General features: G+C 43.5%; 2 protein-coding genes across 2 annotated transcripts in view; one reads left to right on the forward strand and one right to left on the reverse strand. All coding sequences in view use genetic code 11, as the record gives it.

Annotated features, from left to right (window-relative positions):
* EGR_03351 (hypothetical protein) overlaps positions 1-1,293 on the reverse strand; it is a gene marked incomplete at both ends in the record, with an annotated part of 4,077 nt that extends 2,784 nt beyond the window's left edge. The window contains one exon of the mRNA XM_024492600.1: positions 33-1,293. Within this exon, the coding sequence (XP_024353001.1) occupies positions 33-1,293 (1,261 nt within the window). The remainder of the gene's footprint in view (positions 1-32) is intronic.
* A 5,067-nt stretch (positions 1,294-6,360) lies between these two features.
* Positions 6,361-11,061, forward strand: EGR_03352 (hypothetical protein; the record flags this gene model as incomplete). Its single annotated transcript, XM_024492601.1, has 10 exons — positions 6,361-6,403; positions 6,549-6,637; positions 7,643-7,808; positions 7,845-7,933; positions 7,973-8,022; positions 8,252-8,432; positions 9,193-9,406; positions 9,857-9,922; positions 10,420-10,757; positions 10,846-11,061. The coding sequence occupies 10 exons, from the start codon at positions 6,361-6,363 to the stop codon at positions 11,059-11,061; spliced, it is 1,452 nt and encodes a 483-aa protein (XP_024353002.1).
* Positions 11,062-15,632: the final 4,571 nt, after the last annotated feature.

The following is a 15,632-nucleotide window of genomic DNA, read 5'->3' on the forward strand; positions in this document are numbered from 1 at the left end:
TGCCTTCCTTGGCTCATCTAATTGGGCTCTACCACCTGGTGCTGGACTTTTCTGTCCGAAAGTCGTCTGGCTCACACGACCAGCACCATTTCTGGCACTTCTATCGTCTACTCCATTAGCATTCGCTCTCCTTACATCATCCGATCGGGCTCTATCATCTGCTGTGGGACTTTTTTGGCCGAAAGATGCCTGATTAGCACGACCAGCGACATTTTTATTCCCATACTGAGTATTGGTCTCCTTCTTCCTTTCACTCGTTCCGGTTCCGTCCACATCTTTCGAATGGATTCCCTGAGTAGAAACTTGATCCATTTTATCAAGGGCGGCATCATTTGTTTTTGTACCATTATTGGTTACTGACTTTTTCGGATCCAATGAGGATTTTTCTACAGAAATGGAAGAACTTGTCATCTGAGACCTTTTGTGCTCGTCATCCCTACCATTTGGAGGGATGGAATTTAACCTTCCAAAATTATTATCGGGGGGATTTTCAACATTAATAGACTGTTCATTCGGTTGAAGGCCTTTCTTCGTAGCACCCCTATCAAGAGTTGAAGCAGCATTAGGATTCCTAAGATTACCTCCTTTTTCTCCATTAAAAGCTTTTTCATCGAAAGTAGACTGAACCTTTTGCTGGGACCCCCTTTTTGTGTCACTCATACCAGTCATTGCACTGGTGTTTGACCTTTTGGACTCGTCAAATAGCGATCTTTTGGACTCGTTTAAGGACTTCTCTGCAGTATGAGGCGGACTCAACTGCTGGGATCGTTTGCTTGATTCCCTTTTACCAGAAGATGAAATTGATTTTCTTTTCCTGTTGCTGCTGCGTCCACTCCATTTCGAATCATTTGAAGCCTTTTCGTCAGAATTTGAAGGACTGGTCGATCGAGAACGTTTCTTCGCATCATTTTTGCTTGACCTTGAAGGGAAGTTGCCTTTTTTGGTAGTATCACGTTCAAATCTCTTAAGATCATTTGAGTTTTTTTCATCGGAAGAAGATTTACCGATTTGCTGTTGTGTTTTACCGTCAGTATAATCAGTCCCTGGATTAAAGTTCGGCTTTGCATTAGCCTCCTGGTTTGAGCTTTTAGGATCATTTGGGGTCTTGTCATCAGGAACATTTCGAGAGGGGTGATCGAAAGGATGGTCAGAGGCTCTCCTTACACCGGTCTGTTCGAGATGGCCACATGACCGCGGACAACAGGGACTGCACACAACTTGTATGGACTGAGGCTTCCCGGAGCAATATACCAGTCGCGTGCGTAGGGTTGTCTTCTTGCAAACATTCGTCATACCCCACCCCCCCAGACAAACTTAACACGACTTTGGAACGAGTTAAGCAAGGTTGCAATCAATCCCCCTCAAGGTCACGTGTTAGTTTAAACACCTTACGGGGGCTATTCTTACGGCCTCTAGTTCTCATTAAAGCGAATGTGGTGAAGTTTGAGGTTTTTAAATGTCCTTGGAATGGCTTTTCGCAAGTAAGCTATAATTTTTATGCATTTTGACTAATTGTTTGTTACATCAACTAATAAAATTTCGCATGAGAGAAATACAAATAAAATTGGAAGGCCCGTGTTTACAATGGTGGTACTGGGAGACTAACGTTTATACTGAGAATGTGCTCTTACGCACTCAAGGTAAGCAAAATTTTCAGAAAATCTCTCTCTATTTTGTGCATTGTTCTTCAGTGCATAGCAATGAAAGAATTGCGTCTTTCAATCCAAGGGAGAGACGTTTAAATTTGAGGGCTTATTTGAATAGTGACACTTTCCTGATGAAGTTCAATCACTCGTGGATGTAAAACTTTGAATTCGATTGGCGCCGCTTATTCTTTGCTTGTGTAACTCTCGATTTTGGTAATGAATCACTTAGGAGCTTCGCCATTATACCTTGCCTGAAGGCCTAACCTCCAGGGCATGCCAGTAGCCCCTTAGCCCTTCTGTAGCCCTAATCTTGTGGCTTCTTTCGCCTTCAACGAAATCTTGGTGCGCTACATTGGTGACAGCGAAAAGCGAGATTGACCCTAGAGGACAACTGCTCCGATTTCTGTCACTGAATGCTAAACCTCAACGTGACGAAAGAGGAGTATGTACTGCGGATGCTAGAATTTGTGATGACCTCTGACAGGAGGACTGAAAATGATGTCTACCCTCGCCAAATACCCCAGTCCCGTGTTCGGCAGGAATGCTATTAACCGCTGAAGCACCACTAGCCGTGATACACCAGGAAAAGTTCGTTACGGAGTTGTTAACGTTACCTGTATGAAGACGTCAGTTATGGGAAGCTGCTATACCTCCTCCGGCCCTCTGCTAGCTGGGTGAAATTTAGATTAATATGGCCGGGCAGCTCTAAAGTAGGAATAAAGTGACAAGTCGGAATATGCGCTAAACCTTATCCCAAAGGAACTACGTTGAACTATGTCCTTTGTTACATGACTCTGTTTTTTAGGTCAGGGTGCCTAGGACTACCGACGAGCACTAGTGATGGCCCACTCACTCCCCCTTCCCCCAATACAGTTCCCAAAATGGGCGAATCTCCAGATTCAGTAGAAGTGCAAAGAGGGATCAGTGACGTTGCCTTCAGGTATCATCTCAGTTACATAGAAATTCTATGACTAGCACTGTTGGCTCGTCGGTGTTGTTCCTACTGCATTGATTACGCTGTGGTGGACGACACAGGAGGTTGAGGGAGGGAGGCGCTGGTGACAGCACTCAAAAGAGGTGAGGGCCTATGCGATGCTTTGGTTGCTTGTTCAATTCTTTGTTTTGGTTTTGTGGGAACTCAAGGTTTCGCCTTTGTGCTCCTTCTGGGCATTATGGCCTTCGGGCCATGGCAGTAGCCTTAGGCCACCGTAGTATGTCTTCATCCATCTTCTGAGAAGTTTCAGAGCTCCACATCACTATCCCCCCTTCTATCCTCCTTTAAGTCATTGTCGTCTGTGTGATACCAACTATCTTGCAATTTCATGAACTACACCTTGTGCAATTGGGATTTATTAAGACCACGATGTCTCCACTAAGGATTGCCGGTGAATAAATTTTGACCAAATCTCGAGTTTTGTATGCTACGATGAATTACAGTGGAGCTGATTGTACACAGTTGTTAAACAAATTAAAAACCTGTAAATAAAAGTGGACGTGGATGTGGACAAATTCAAACAGATTTAATGCTTTAATCAAGTCAGTCTGCTTGATTGAGTGAAACGATGCATGACAAAGGCATATTTTTAGATGAAGTAGGTTATCAATTTCTGGTGTGCAACATTCGCTTTTCGGTTTGATGTCGAGTGATCAAACATAGACGAGAACTTTCCAGAGGTTTCGAAGGCAATTTGTGCGTGGCCTGAGCATAGGCGCCATTCAAATCAAATGTGTACAGTTTTACCAAGCATATCATTTACATCTCACCTATTTCCTTGTTGGGTGAGCCTCCATTTGTAGATGATAGTACAATTTCACACTTGGAGTTTTTGGAACATTTTGGCGTAATTCTACTGGAAGTCGTGTGGACTCTGGTCCTATAGGCAAAAGACTTAGTTTTCTGCACCCGAATAAGCCTATGCCAACACCTTCAGACTGAAGGAGGCATGCTGCAGCGGGCAGCGGTAAGCAGACGAACTTCGCACGCATCTTAGTCTTCCTTTACACCTTCAATGTACCCATCCACCCGATGCTAAACTCCTAACAGTGAAAAGTAATCTGAATTTTTGTGGCTCAAGGGCTTTGACGCACTTGACAAATTAACTCTTCGATGGATCAGGGATGAAAATTTGTGATCCTGTTTAATTTTGCACAATCAACACCAAACCTCTTGGCTTTCCGTGGCAGCAGCGTATGGAAGTCCAACAACTTTCCCCCTGCACATACCCCTTTTGCCATTTTTAGCCACTGGACCTAATTTCTACCCAAATTAAGGCGGCTTTGCTGGAGTATATTTTTCACAAACTAGGTTCCTTGTTTACCACTGTTTTAAGGAAATGCCGTTTCTTTTGCTGTTTGAATGTATGCCAATACTCTCACCAAAATTGCTGGGTTAGTGAAGCAAATTTTTTAAAGAGTGGGCTCTGGTGTGAAACACATATGCTAATACGGGATGAGCATGAGGTGCGTTGTTATCGCGCCACTTTCCCAGAGATGATGAAAACAATTTGCGCGCCAAAGTGCCATGGCCGCTGGACAGTAATTCCTGGCGTTACAGACAATGGTAGACAGTCACGACTCTGCGGTCTTTCTATTTCGTCACCCATATTTTCACACCTCCTCGACCGTAGGTTAAAAGGTGAAATGAAGGAGCTAATTGCGCCAGTCTCCGAATTTTCATGCAACTGAGAATATGCCTGATGGCAACTTCACTGATCCCTATTGGCAATTCTACTGGAAGGAACTGTAGTGGGGAAGGGAATTATGTTGTTTATCAAGCATGTTCACCGCTAGACGTAGGAACACTAGCCCAAAGATAATTATTTAATACAGGGAGGAGTTTAAATCAGTTTTGCATTTATTCCTCCTTGCAACTATATTTTCATTTCAGCGCTTCCCAGCCGTATCCATCTGAATTCCACCCAGCTAGTGGGGAGGTGTAGGAGGTATCGCGTGTTCACCTCATTAACATCCTCATACAGGTACGGTAAACAGTTCCGTAGTTAACTCTTTCAGACGGTTCACGACTGCTGTCGCTTTAAATGCTAACAGCTTTCCTGTGGATCATGGAACTGGGGTAGTTGCCGAAGGTGGACGTCATTTTTAGCAATTTTGTTAGGCGTTGTCACAGATTCTCCCATCTGCAGCGCATGCACCCTTTCCACCCTACTACATTTTAATGCCCAGCAGTAGAAACAGGGATTGTTGCTTTTTGAGATGGGATTTGCTTTCTGCTGCCATCAATTTAGCGTCCTGAGTCATCCCTCATAACTGACGATGAGTATACTCTTGCAGAATGTTTTGTTGACAAGCAGAAGGGCTTAAAGATCACTAGCACGGCCTGGAAGCCATGTCGATCAGCAGAAGTACAGATGCACAGCCTTAAGTCCGTGGTGGAGGCGTAACTGTTGAGGGTCGTAATCAACATTTCGAGGCCTTATATAACTCTTCATAAATGTCGTAACTTACCTAAAAAGAAAGCAGGGTGAAGGTGAACGCTCTTCTGTGGAGTAATTTGTCTTGCGCTAACGTTCAAAGAGGCGGTTTTTATCAGTGATTTGAGCATTTGAGCTTTGGAAAAGTTGGCTTCCCTTTCCGATCCACTAATTCGTCTGAAGTCACCGTCAAGCGAGCACTTCAAAACTGAGATACAGCATTCCTCCTAATTATAGGTCTTGTTAGTAAATGTAGCTGGACATATTATGAGCTTAAAATGCCAACCGGAAGTGTATTGCCAGATCATATTACCTATGTAAGTGAGAAGTCAGCCCAACAATATTCGATATTAATACTTAGCCAAAACTGGTTGGAATTTCTAAGGGTCTCCCATTTCCGCAGTTCTCTAAAAATAAATAAAGAATATCAACAATGACCAGTGACATCGTAAAACTAGGAGACTTTGTAATAAAATGTCTGTTTTCTCGGGCTACCTAGGATACAAGGCAGGCAGAATGACGAATCTCGTGCTCTCGGTCATATCGACGATTCCTACGAAGGAGTATCTCCTTACACCATCACTAATTTATGCCCCTTTTCTCCACCATTGTGTGCCGCCCAACATTTTCATTCTTCCCAGTTTGTGACACAGGCGTTTAAAGGATCTCGATTCCTTTTTAACGTGAAAAAGGGTTAAAATTTTTGTGTTCTATTGTTTTCATAATTATCAGTCAAAAATGTTTCCAACCTTGAAAAATAGTTACTAGCACTTCTCATTCCTTGGGACAAAGTTCACCGCGTTTTTTCAGTGGAGCAGCTTTCAAGAAACAGAATTACGTACTTCGGAAGTACGAATTGTTCAAGCACCTCTGTCGGTGCAAACCAGGTATAATGGTTTTGTTTAAAATTTCGTGTCAGACCGTTTGCACTGTTCAGCTCCAACACATAGATGCTATCTAGAACCAGTAAGGCTTAATCTTTCATCTCTAAAGGGTTTAATCCCACAATAGAGTCGATATCCACCAAATCAGCCAGAAACAACAACAACAAATAGATTTAATTTGCGTTGTCAAAAAATATCATGCTTTCTTAGGCCTCTCACTACATCCATACATATCCAATGGAACTTGAAGTGATTCACTACTGAATAAAATGGCTTATGAAATGGTATGACAAGGACGAGACAAGTACCAGAAGTAAACACTTTCCTAGACCATTCTTGTGCGTTAAACGTGATGGCGTCCACTGGATTACCTGCTGCCCTTACGACCCTGAATCAACAATGACAACGACAAAAGCTGGTTGCGACATGGATGGTCCTGTCCGTGAGTGTTTTATTTTCCCCTATACTTTCCTCCTCACATTCATGCCTCGGATTTCTTTCTCCGTTTCTACTTGCTACGGTTACCGAGTTTTACGAATCCTGTCATCCTCTTGAGTATCTATTCCCTTCTTACACACCGTTTCCAGAGCGGTTTCAGAGCCACCAGATCAGCTTGGGATTCTCCACACCAAGGCTGCTCTTCTGCCGGCAAATGGGTTTAGACATGGATCTTGAAGTATGATGCCATAAAAGTGGTGTATTTGGCACGCTTCGTTTCGACTGTCTACTGGGGTCCCTATACAAACGGCCGGCTAGTGCAACCAAGTGAATCGTGCTAAAAATTACTGAGGTGATTATTCCAAAAGCAGAAGAAGATCCCACTGCTAATCAATTGTACAGTCTTATTACTTGTTTTACTCTTATTTTTGCAGTGGGCCCCATAGGGCCACCGCCATTGCAACACCCCGGGGAGGCCTGGCCTTCGAGTGGTATCAGTATTCTGCCTCCAAGAAAAAGCTAAAAGTGTCCAATGAGCTACTTACAAGTAAAATTGTCTATGATCACAAACTGATCATCTACAAAATTTATTTAACGCATATTTTAACATAATTGCTCTAACTGAAAATTAAGAACAATCTTTCTACTCAGTTAAATGTGAGTATATTGCGATGCACTTTAAATAAATAGCTTAGCATGTTAGAGTTTCCCTTATTTCAAATAAAGATGATTTTTATAGGCCCCTATTTGCTTCATCATAATGACTCATGGCCATGTAATTTAATTAATAAAGTAACAATGACTTGTGCTTTCAGTGTGAGTCCAAAATTTCTTAAGCTTTATAAAAAAGGTTTGCCTCTTTCACTGTAATTAGGGCGCAAAGTGTTTTAACGCATTGAAACCGAGTCTAGATTTTAGAATTTTGGGTTCGACTTTATGATAGGTGTACCATTGGCGATTTTAGTTGCTTCCATCAGTATGTTTAGCTAAATAACGCGATGTGGGCTTTTGTCGTTCATGCTTTGTTGTTTTGTAATATAATCCCTGTCTCTTGAATAGGGAGTTGTACACATTATCTTGCTTGCCTCCTCCTATTTGGTTGATTTTTTGCTAGCTGGCTCATTTGTTTTTTAGATAACGTGGTTGTTTATTACCTGACTTTAGAGGATGGATGCCTGTTCTAAGATCTTTGCGTTTGATTCAAATGTAAGGCCGATTTGAATTCATTATTTTCCACACATAGCTTCTTTCAAAAGATGGAACGGAGAGGTGTTTTGAGATGAGCAAAGCTGACAAGTACGCGCTGCGAGTAAATGAACACCAGGCCATAGATAATTCTTCCTTGTTTTGGTTATTTGGTGAAGAAACGTTTCCGGAAATGCGAATGACGATAAGATTAGCCAAAATAAGTTTGTTCTCTCGTAGGAATGATTTTTAATTTCTAGATTGTGGCATTTCATGTTCCTGGGAGTGTACCGAGGGTAGTGTGGCTGAGCTGATTTTCCACAATATTGCTCTTCGAAAAGAAATCCAGGTAGGACAGAATAATTGCTCTGGGTTTATGTATTGTTAGAGCTTGAATGAAGAAAATGCTAATCTCAAGGAGGAAAACAACCACCTTAGGTAATTTTTTTGGGTTCTTGTTAACACCGAAGAGAATTAGGAAGTACTTTAATGAATAACCTGTGCTGTTTTAAGCAACTTTCATTCAAGTATCAATTAAGATAATAAACGTGATATATCCTAACTAGTGCATCAGTAACTCGGTAGAATTGCTTGTTTATAGTAATGCTATATGCAAAACAACAGTTTTCTCGCAGTGTTGCGGTTCAAATCATTGCTTCCGTCTTAGGCAAATGCAATCGGGCATTCCGAAAACGGTTGAAGCTGTGTCAGACCAACTGACGACATCGGTGTCTGATGTTAACATGTCCTCGGTGTGCGATGACACCGTTTCCACCTACTATAATCCAGTACCCGGGGTGAACACAATCCTCTCCTGTGTCGAAAGGGAGGTTCCCATTGACACTGGGGTGTGTTTTAATTCCTTTGTCAAAATTCATTGTCCTATTCTACTACTTCATGGTTACTTTTATTGTTTCTATAATTTCGCTGGTAGGCCTTAAATGAAGACGTACTTGCTCCAAGTTTTACATTTTCATCATCTGCAAATGTTATTTTTTAACGTTAGCCTTATGTTTCCTCTTCACTGACTTCCTTTTTCCCTCTCATGAGTCCATGCAAGTTCCTTTCACTTGAAAGATCTTTTTTAATTGTCGAAAGGAATGGGACTATACCTGTAATGGGCCAGTAGCTAAAATGTTAGATTGCACTTTGTGATGTTAGTTACCCGGACCACTCATGGATCATGTCTTCCAGCAACTGCGCTCTCATCTGTCGCTAATCCTTCTCGATTAACGCCATGGTTGCTGTAGAGTTATTTGTGTCGGTATGTATCTTTTAGTTGGGAATGCAAGCATAAATTTCAATAAACGCCTTTATAAACCATAATTGTGTTTAAAGCACACTACTGTTAAGTTATTGCATTTTCTTACTCCACATCGTTGACCAGGCACTCGATCGGATCTATGGCGTGTTTGAGTGTCAGTAGCATTGTAACACTGCATGTGTTTAAATTGTTTTGCCTCACTGTAAGGCCATTACTAACTCTCACAAGCTTAAAATGCTTTATCCCTTGACACACTCATTACACTATTATGCGGTTTAATTAAAACTTGGCTATCCTTAGGCTTCACCGCACAATTATTGAGACTGTTTTGCCCTACCGTGCAGCCCACACCGACCTTGACTGTGAACGTACGTCAGAAGATGGACCAGATAAGACAGATGTTCTATGAGGACGACAGCGAGCGGCAGCACCAGGAGACGCTCACCATAAAGACGTCCACGGTGGGAGGAACGAGCATTGCTTCCACCCCCAAACCCTCCACTCCGCTCTACATTCACAAAGACGTCCCTCTCGAGGTGCTCCCTGGCCGCTGTCTAGGTGCGATTGCTCACCACCCTTGTCTGAAGTCAAACAAGTGGCATCCAAAAATACTTTTGAGCTGCTTTTGTCAAAACTTTCCAAAGCCCCTTGTGGCGTACCTTTATGACATCAAAATTGGCGGCGTTTTGTGGTTTACAAATTGTTTCCCTAGAAAAGCTTCAATATCTACTATAAACCATGCAGACATTGTTCAACGCGCGCATAATGGTTCTGGGTGCTCAAATAAAATGATATTTAATTAGCGTAAATGCTTTTGCACCCGGCATATCAGTCATTTTTATGGTGCTCGGGCCGGAACGTTTTTCTTTGATTAAATCAGCTTTTGAACTTGGGAGCTCACCGGATTCGCATTTTAAGTCGCGCAAATATTATTACTACAATCGACTTACAGGAAACTCTTATCTGCCCATATCATTATCTGCTTTACTTTTCCTACCCATTGCATAGGCGGGCTTCAGACGCACAAAGATGAGTCCCCGCCCCTTCAGTTCGTGCGGTCAGAGAAGCCGTTAGGTTTGTTTCATGTCTACTGTGTTTCCCGCTTTAACTCTCCTAAGAACTTGCTAACGAATGGGGAAGGGTTGTCAGTAGCATTGACGATTAGTACCATAGGCACCTTTGAGGATTACTTCATCTCTGCAGTATAGCTGTAGTATTCATCATTGTTGTATCACCTTTCACTGTCGGTGTTGTTTGGATTTCTGCATCTTAATGTTTCAAGAGCATATGAGCCATGATTATCCTCAAAACATTGCCTGAAATTTATCCTTGCAATTGTTTATTGAGTGTGCAAATGTTTGAACACGGTGCTTGCCTGTCTCAATTTTCCATACCTTCATCTACTAAGTTGTGTAGAACATCACTTACTTTTATTCTTTTTATGTTTCCATGCGTTTTTTAAGTGATTTCTTGTCTTTCGTGGAAATGGTTACCTCTGGTCCTTTGGAACCCGCTAGTTCCACCTTGACCAGCTAGTGCACCTCTTGAATGGTCTATTTTCTGCACCGTAGGCTTGCAGATATTCAAGGACCCTGAGGGTTTGGCGGCATGCGAGACTGAGCCAAAGCGACCGCGCCAGCCACTGCGGACGATCACTCAGACGTCGCCTTTGAGCCACCCACCCCCACCCTCCTCTGATGAGGAGAATCTGGGCTTCGTGGCGGTGACGCGGGCGGCCGCCCGGATTGACTCGGCCGGAGCAACAGTCCCCACTTTTACTCTACCTATCGTTTTCGACCCCCCCTGTGCTTCCACTTCTGTTTTCACTCGGAGTCTCGCTCCCTCTCCTCCATCCGCCCCTCTTAACCCTAGTACAAGGGTCCAACCGGAACAGCCCCAGCAACTGAAGGTAATTTGTCTATTTATTAAATCAAGAGCTGGGTTATTTGCTTTCGTGTATTTGCGAAGCCCTCAATTTTTCCTCTTCTAATGCATAGGCGGAGAGTGATCACATGGTACTGGAGATGAATAGCCCACCGCCATCACCGAGCAGACCAAATACCCCACTGGCCGACGCCTTCAGCAAATTCGTCCACAGTCCTGATGCACGCGGACGGTTGCGCATCGACGCGACTAAGTTCATTGACGCCTTCCTCTCCACAAAGGCGGTTAAGACAAAGGACTCAGAGAATAAACGACCACCTATCTTATAGTGAAGGAAGGGCCTCTTTTCTATCGTGTATCTTCTACTCGTGTTGTTACCGCATCGCACTTGTGGTTGCGGGGATTGATTTGTGGAATATGATTTTTACTGACATTCATTTAGTAGCGTTCGTCCGTTTACATTTGTGTATTATTGTTGTCGGACTTCGTGCGATGAAACGCGGCCTTTGCTTTTACCAATGCTTGCCTGTCCTCCATTGCGCTACCATCACTGGCGTTTTGGCTCATCTTGGGCTCAGAGGTTTTGCGCCTCAAACCCTTTACTATCCTCAAAGAAACTTCTACCTGAACTCAAAATATGGCCAAAAATCAAGAATTCTACCCAGTGGGTAAGTACGATGCCTCAAAATCTTCGGTGCTGTCTGGTAGTGTTGTGAACTGAGTAGTGATCAAGTGAAAGTGCCCGACAGATTGGTGGTTTTTGAAATCTTGCATCTGTTCTCCATTTTAACAACCTGTTGATAGGAAAGACTATCGCGCATATGTATCTGCATCCCCTAGGCTTTGGAGTAATTATTCATTTATGGTAAGCCATTATTTTTACGGTTTTTCAATTGCTTATGCAGAGGATTAGAAAGTCTTGTCACCTCTCAACGGTTAAGCACTTTTGTCTCAACTTAGTGGAAAGGGTCGTCTGTGTACGCATGCAAATAAAGCACCTTGATCTACACATTGCCTAATTGGTATGTGAGTGGGCGTATTATGATGTACCGCAGCTGTTCTCTCATTTGCTACCCTCAAACACTATTTTAATTCTCGAAACTAAGACTAAATACAAGTGTGAGTTGCTCCAATTTTGTAAGATTTGGTTTTCTCAACGCTTGTGACTTTAATTTCGTGCCTGATGAGCGTGTCCCAACTGAGGGTCCTATTTCAGGAGGAGCTTTTTTTGCTACTTCCACCGAGGGAATTGGTTGAATATCAGCTATTACCCGAGAGTGGGGTGGAATGGAGGGGGCAAGCCCGGGAATTGCCTTCTCTTTGCAAGCAGGTAAGGGTACGTTGATGTGGCGAAGGTGGTGGTGACCAGAAATCCTTCCCCAGGGAGTAGGTGTGCGTACTACGGTCCACTTACTGCTCAAATCGCCACGAGTCTCATCTCCCTCGTGGCACTGCGCAGTGCAGAAGGAAGAGGGGGAAGGGGTGTGATTGGGCTTCACCACCAAGATTCCGCATCCATGTGTGTATTTGTGACTCCCCTCGCGCATTTTTGTATCTTTTGAATAAAATCTCTCAAATGGGAATTGCTCCAGTAGCATGGATGATTAATTTGCGCGGGTCTAGATCTCTACATCAAATAAAATACAATGTGACTACTACTGCCTGCCCACGATTTAACCAGTCCGCTTCATTCAAACGGAAAGTGAATCATTTCTTGTTTCTATCAGTGAGAGATCTGAATGCGTTAATTAACTCTGAATTACTTATCACGGTGTGAGGGCAGTTACTCAAGCATAGTGATTGTGTAATACGTCAATTGCTGGTTTACCTCTCGATTATGGTAAAGGGCCACTTAGGTGCTTCGCCATTGTGCCTTTGCCAAGCTGGCTGGCCTCCGGGCCATGCCAGTAGCCTCAAGTCCACCTGTATGTCTACAAAACATAATCTTCCCTTGTCTTCAGGGAAATCTTGGGGCGCTACACAGTGGTTACAGCCGAAAACGAACCCTATCATCAAGTACAAGTGTCCCCCGTGGACAGGGGAATCGGTGAAAATTTCTAACAGAGGGGCTGAAAATGCCGTTTACCTTTGCACACGATCCCAGTTCCCTGTTCTGCAGGCAAAATATTAACAACTGGAGTGACACGACCCGTGACCTTGTACCATCTGGAAAAGTTTTGCTATGGAGTTGCATGCGCGAAGATATCAAACATGCGAAAATGCTATATCGAACCCAGATAGATACGGTCGAGTAGCTCTGAAGTGAGAACAAATTGGCAACGAGGAAAAGGCGCAAAACGTGATTCTCTCAGAACGATGTTTAATCCCGCCCTTCGTTATAAGACTCGGCTTCTAGACCAGTATTCCTACTACCAGCGATGGACATGCGTGATGATCAGTACATTCCCAGTCCCCCAATACGGTTCTCGTACAGGATGAAACCCTAGCTCCAGTGGAATTGCCAAGAGGGATCAGTGACTTGGTGGTCAAATATCTCAGCTGCTTGGAAGTTCTGGGCCTGGCACGGTTGGCTCGTGGGTGTTACCCTAACAACACCGACTTAGTTATGATGGCTGACGCGGGAGGTTAAACAAGTGAAACGCCAGGGATGGCGCTCAATAGAGGAGAGCGGCTATGTAACACACTGGTTGTTTAACTCAGTTTTGATAAAGGAGTCACATGGGTGACTCCAGGTGGTCTGGCCTTTGGGCCATGCCAGTAGCTCCCCAGCTATTTTGCACGTCGGCAGTACATATTCTGTCCGAGTAATATGACTTCTTTTGTCTCGGGGTACAATATTTAAACTTGAGCAATCATTTATTCTTGATAGCTAATGGTTTATTAGTTAAATCAAGATTTCTGGTAAACGTCAATCAAAAGTGAATGAAATGTGCAGGTTCTGGGATTCTGGGTTTGCTAAAAATATTATTTTAGGCAGATTAAGTAATCAGCGGCTTTTCAAGCAACAGGTAAGATACGTTTATGACTTGAACCGTGGTTTAATGCTATTATGAGCCTGCTCTCATATTACGGAGGAGATCGTGGCCCTCGCCCATAAGACGGTCCGCAATTTAATGCATCGGTAAGCGTGGATGGATTGGGGCCCCTCTTTGGTGCTTGTAAAATTTGGCATTTATGGACTGGGCCCTGTATACCATGTTTTCTGGAATTTGGAAAAGAGGTGCTGAGCGTACCTCGTTTGATGTCCTTTTCTCCCTTCTTTTGTGCAAATAACATCAGACTACAGTCAAGCGGATGGGTTTCAAATAAATCATACTACTGCATGTGAGTTGTCATTTTTACGCTCCTAAAGCACCGAAATTTTCCCTCTTAACATTGCAAAGATAGCTACGATGAAATTCTTTAAAAGCTAAGCCATTTGACACCCCAAACGGGGTCCGCTATTGCAGCGTTCCATTACATTGATATATTCTTCCACCTTTTTCAACTTGTTAAACCGTGGGTAAAACCTTTTGTTTCCCATCTGACATGTGGCTCAGCTCTAATTGGCGTGGCCAGAAAACGCCCAACCACTACCACCACTGCTTTTACTTTGAGTTTGTGGCAAATTTTTGTGCGCCACAATAGCCCCGCTTTCTAATCACAAAACACTGAATAACCCATTATCTTGGCTATTGTTGCTGTCATTGTTAGTCAATCCTGCCACCAGGCTCCATTGCTCTCCCCCCCCCCTCCATGCTTCCCACTCCTCCAGAAGATGTATATAAATACGTTTATTCCTCAATCAAATCCATTGTCCTTCATCACCTCCTCACCTTCACTCCCTCTCTCAACCAGTATTTGTATTGGCATATATGTGATTTCTGCGCCTTAACTTATCTCCCTTGTTTAACACTTAATAGCATTGTTACATGTCTGGTGTATTGTTGGGGGTTTGCTCCCCCTCCTCCTTCCTCTCCTTATATCCTCACACGCACGCGGACAAGTAGACGAAAGGGAAGGGTGAGGTGAGTGAAAAAGGGGCAAGAAAAAAGAGGCCTGAATAATTGGACCTTTCCACCACACCTTCTTTGGCAAGAATGGGGTGTGAATCACGTGGCTCCTGTTACCTCTCAAACCGAGTGTTGGAGGTGTGATTTCCCCACTCTGCATTTCATACATCCTGTAAAACTCTAAGGAGGCTAGGTAGAGTTCAACCAATTGAAAAAGATATTTTACTTTCGCTGTCTTTGTGAGGAGAACACTGATACTGCAATTACTGTACTCTTGTTGTCATGATGGTGGTTTGGGAAAGACATGATTTGTAATAGGTTAACTGTTCGTTTAACTCTCGGCTTTGATCATGAGCCGCTTCGGGACTCCTCCATTGTTCCTCTCCTGGGCTGTCTGGTAGCTTTAATCCCTTCCGTGTGTCTACTGCACATATTCTACCCTAGTATTATGTCTTTGTTCGTCTTTATGGAAGTCGCATGGCGCTACAATGGTGGCAGCAGAAAGCAGACTCGATCTTAAAGGACGCCTATCCTGTTTTCTACTGCTGGGTGGTAAACCTTAGCCCGACAAGAGGAGTGGATACACTCCGGCTGAGAAAATACACGACTACCCCAGTCCCCTGATCTGCAGGAAATTTATTCAAAACTGAAGCGACACTGGAATAGTTCGTTACAAAGCTGTCTATCGTTCCTGTATGAAGAAATCAATTGAACGAGCGCGTTATACCTCCACTTCTCTACTAGTTGAATAGGATCTAGATAGATGCGGCTGGGCACCACTGAACTTTGTAGAAGCGCGTCTTTTTTTACATGACTGCTTTTAGGCCAGTGTTCCTACTACTGGCTATGGTCACGCGTGATGACCAGCACTGTTCCTCCGTCCCCGATTCCAGTCTCCATACAGGCCGAAACTGCCAATCCAGTAAATTTGCCAAGAGGGATTCATG

This window comes from Echinococcus granulosus (assembly GCF_000524195.1).
Source record: "Echinococcus granulosus chromosome Unknown EG_S00017, whole genome shotgun sequence".
Taxonomy (NCBI): domain Eukaryota; kingdom Metazoa; phylum Platyhelminthes; class Cestoda; order Cyclophyllidea; family Taeniidae; genus Echinococcus; species Echinococcus granulosus.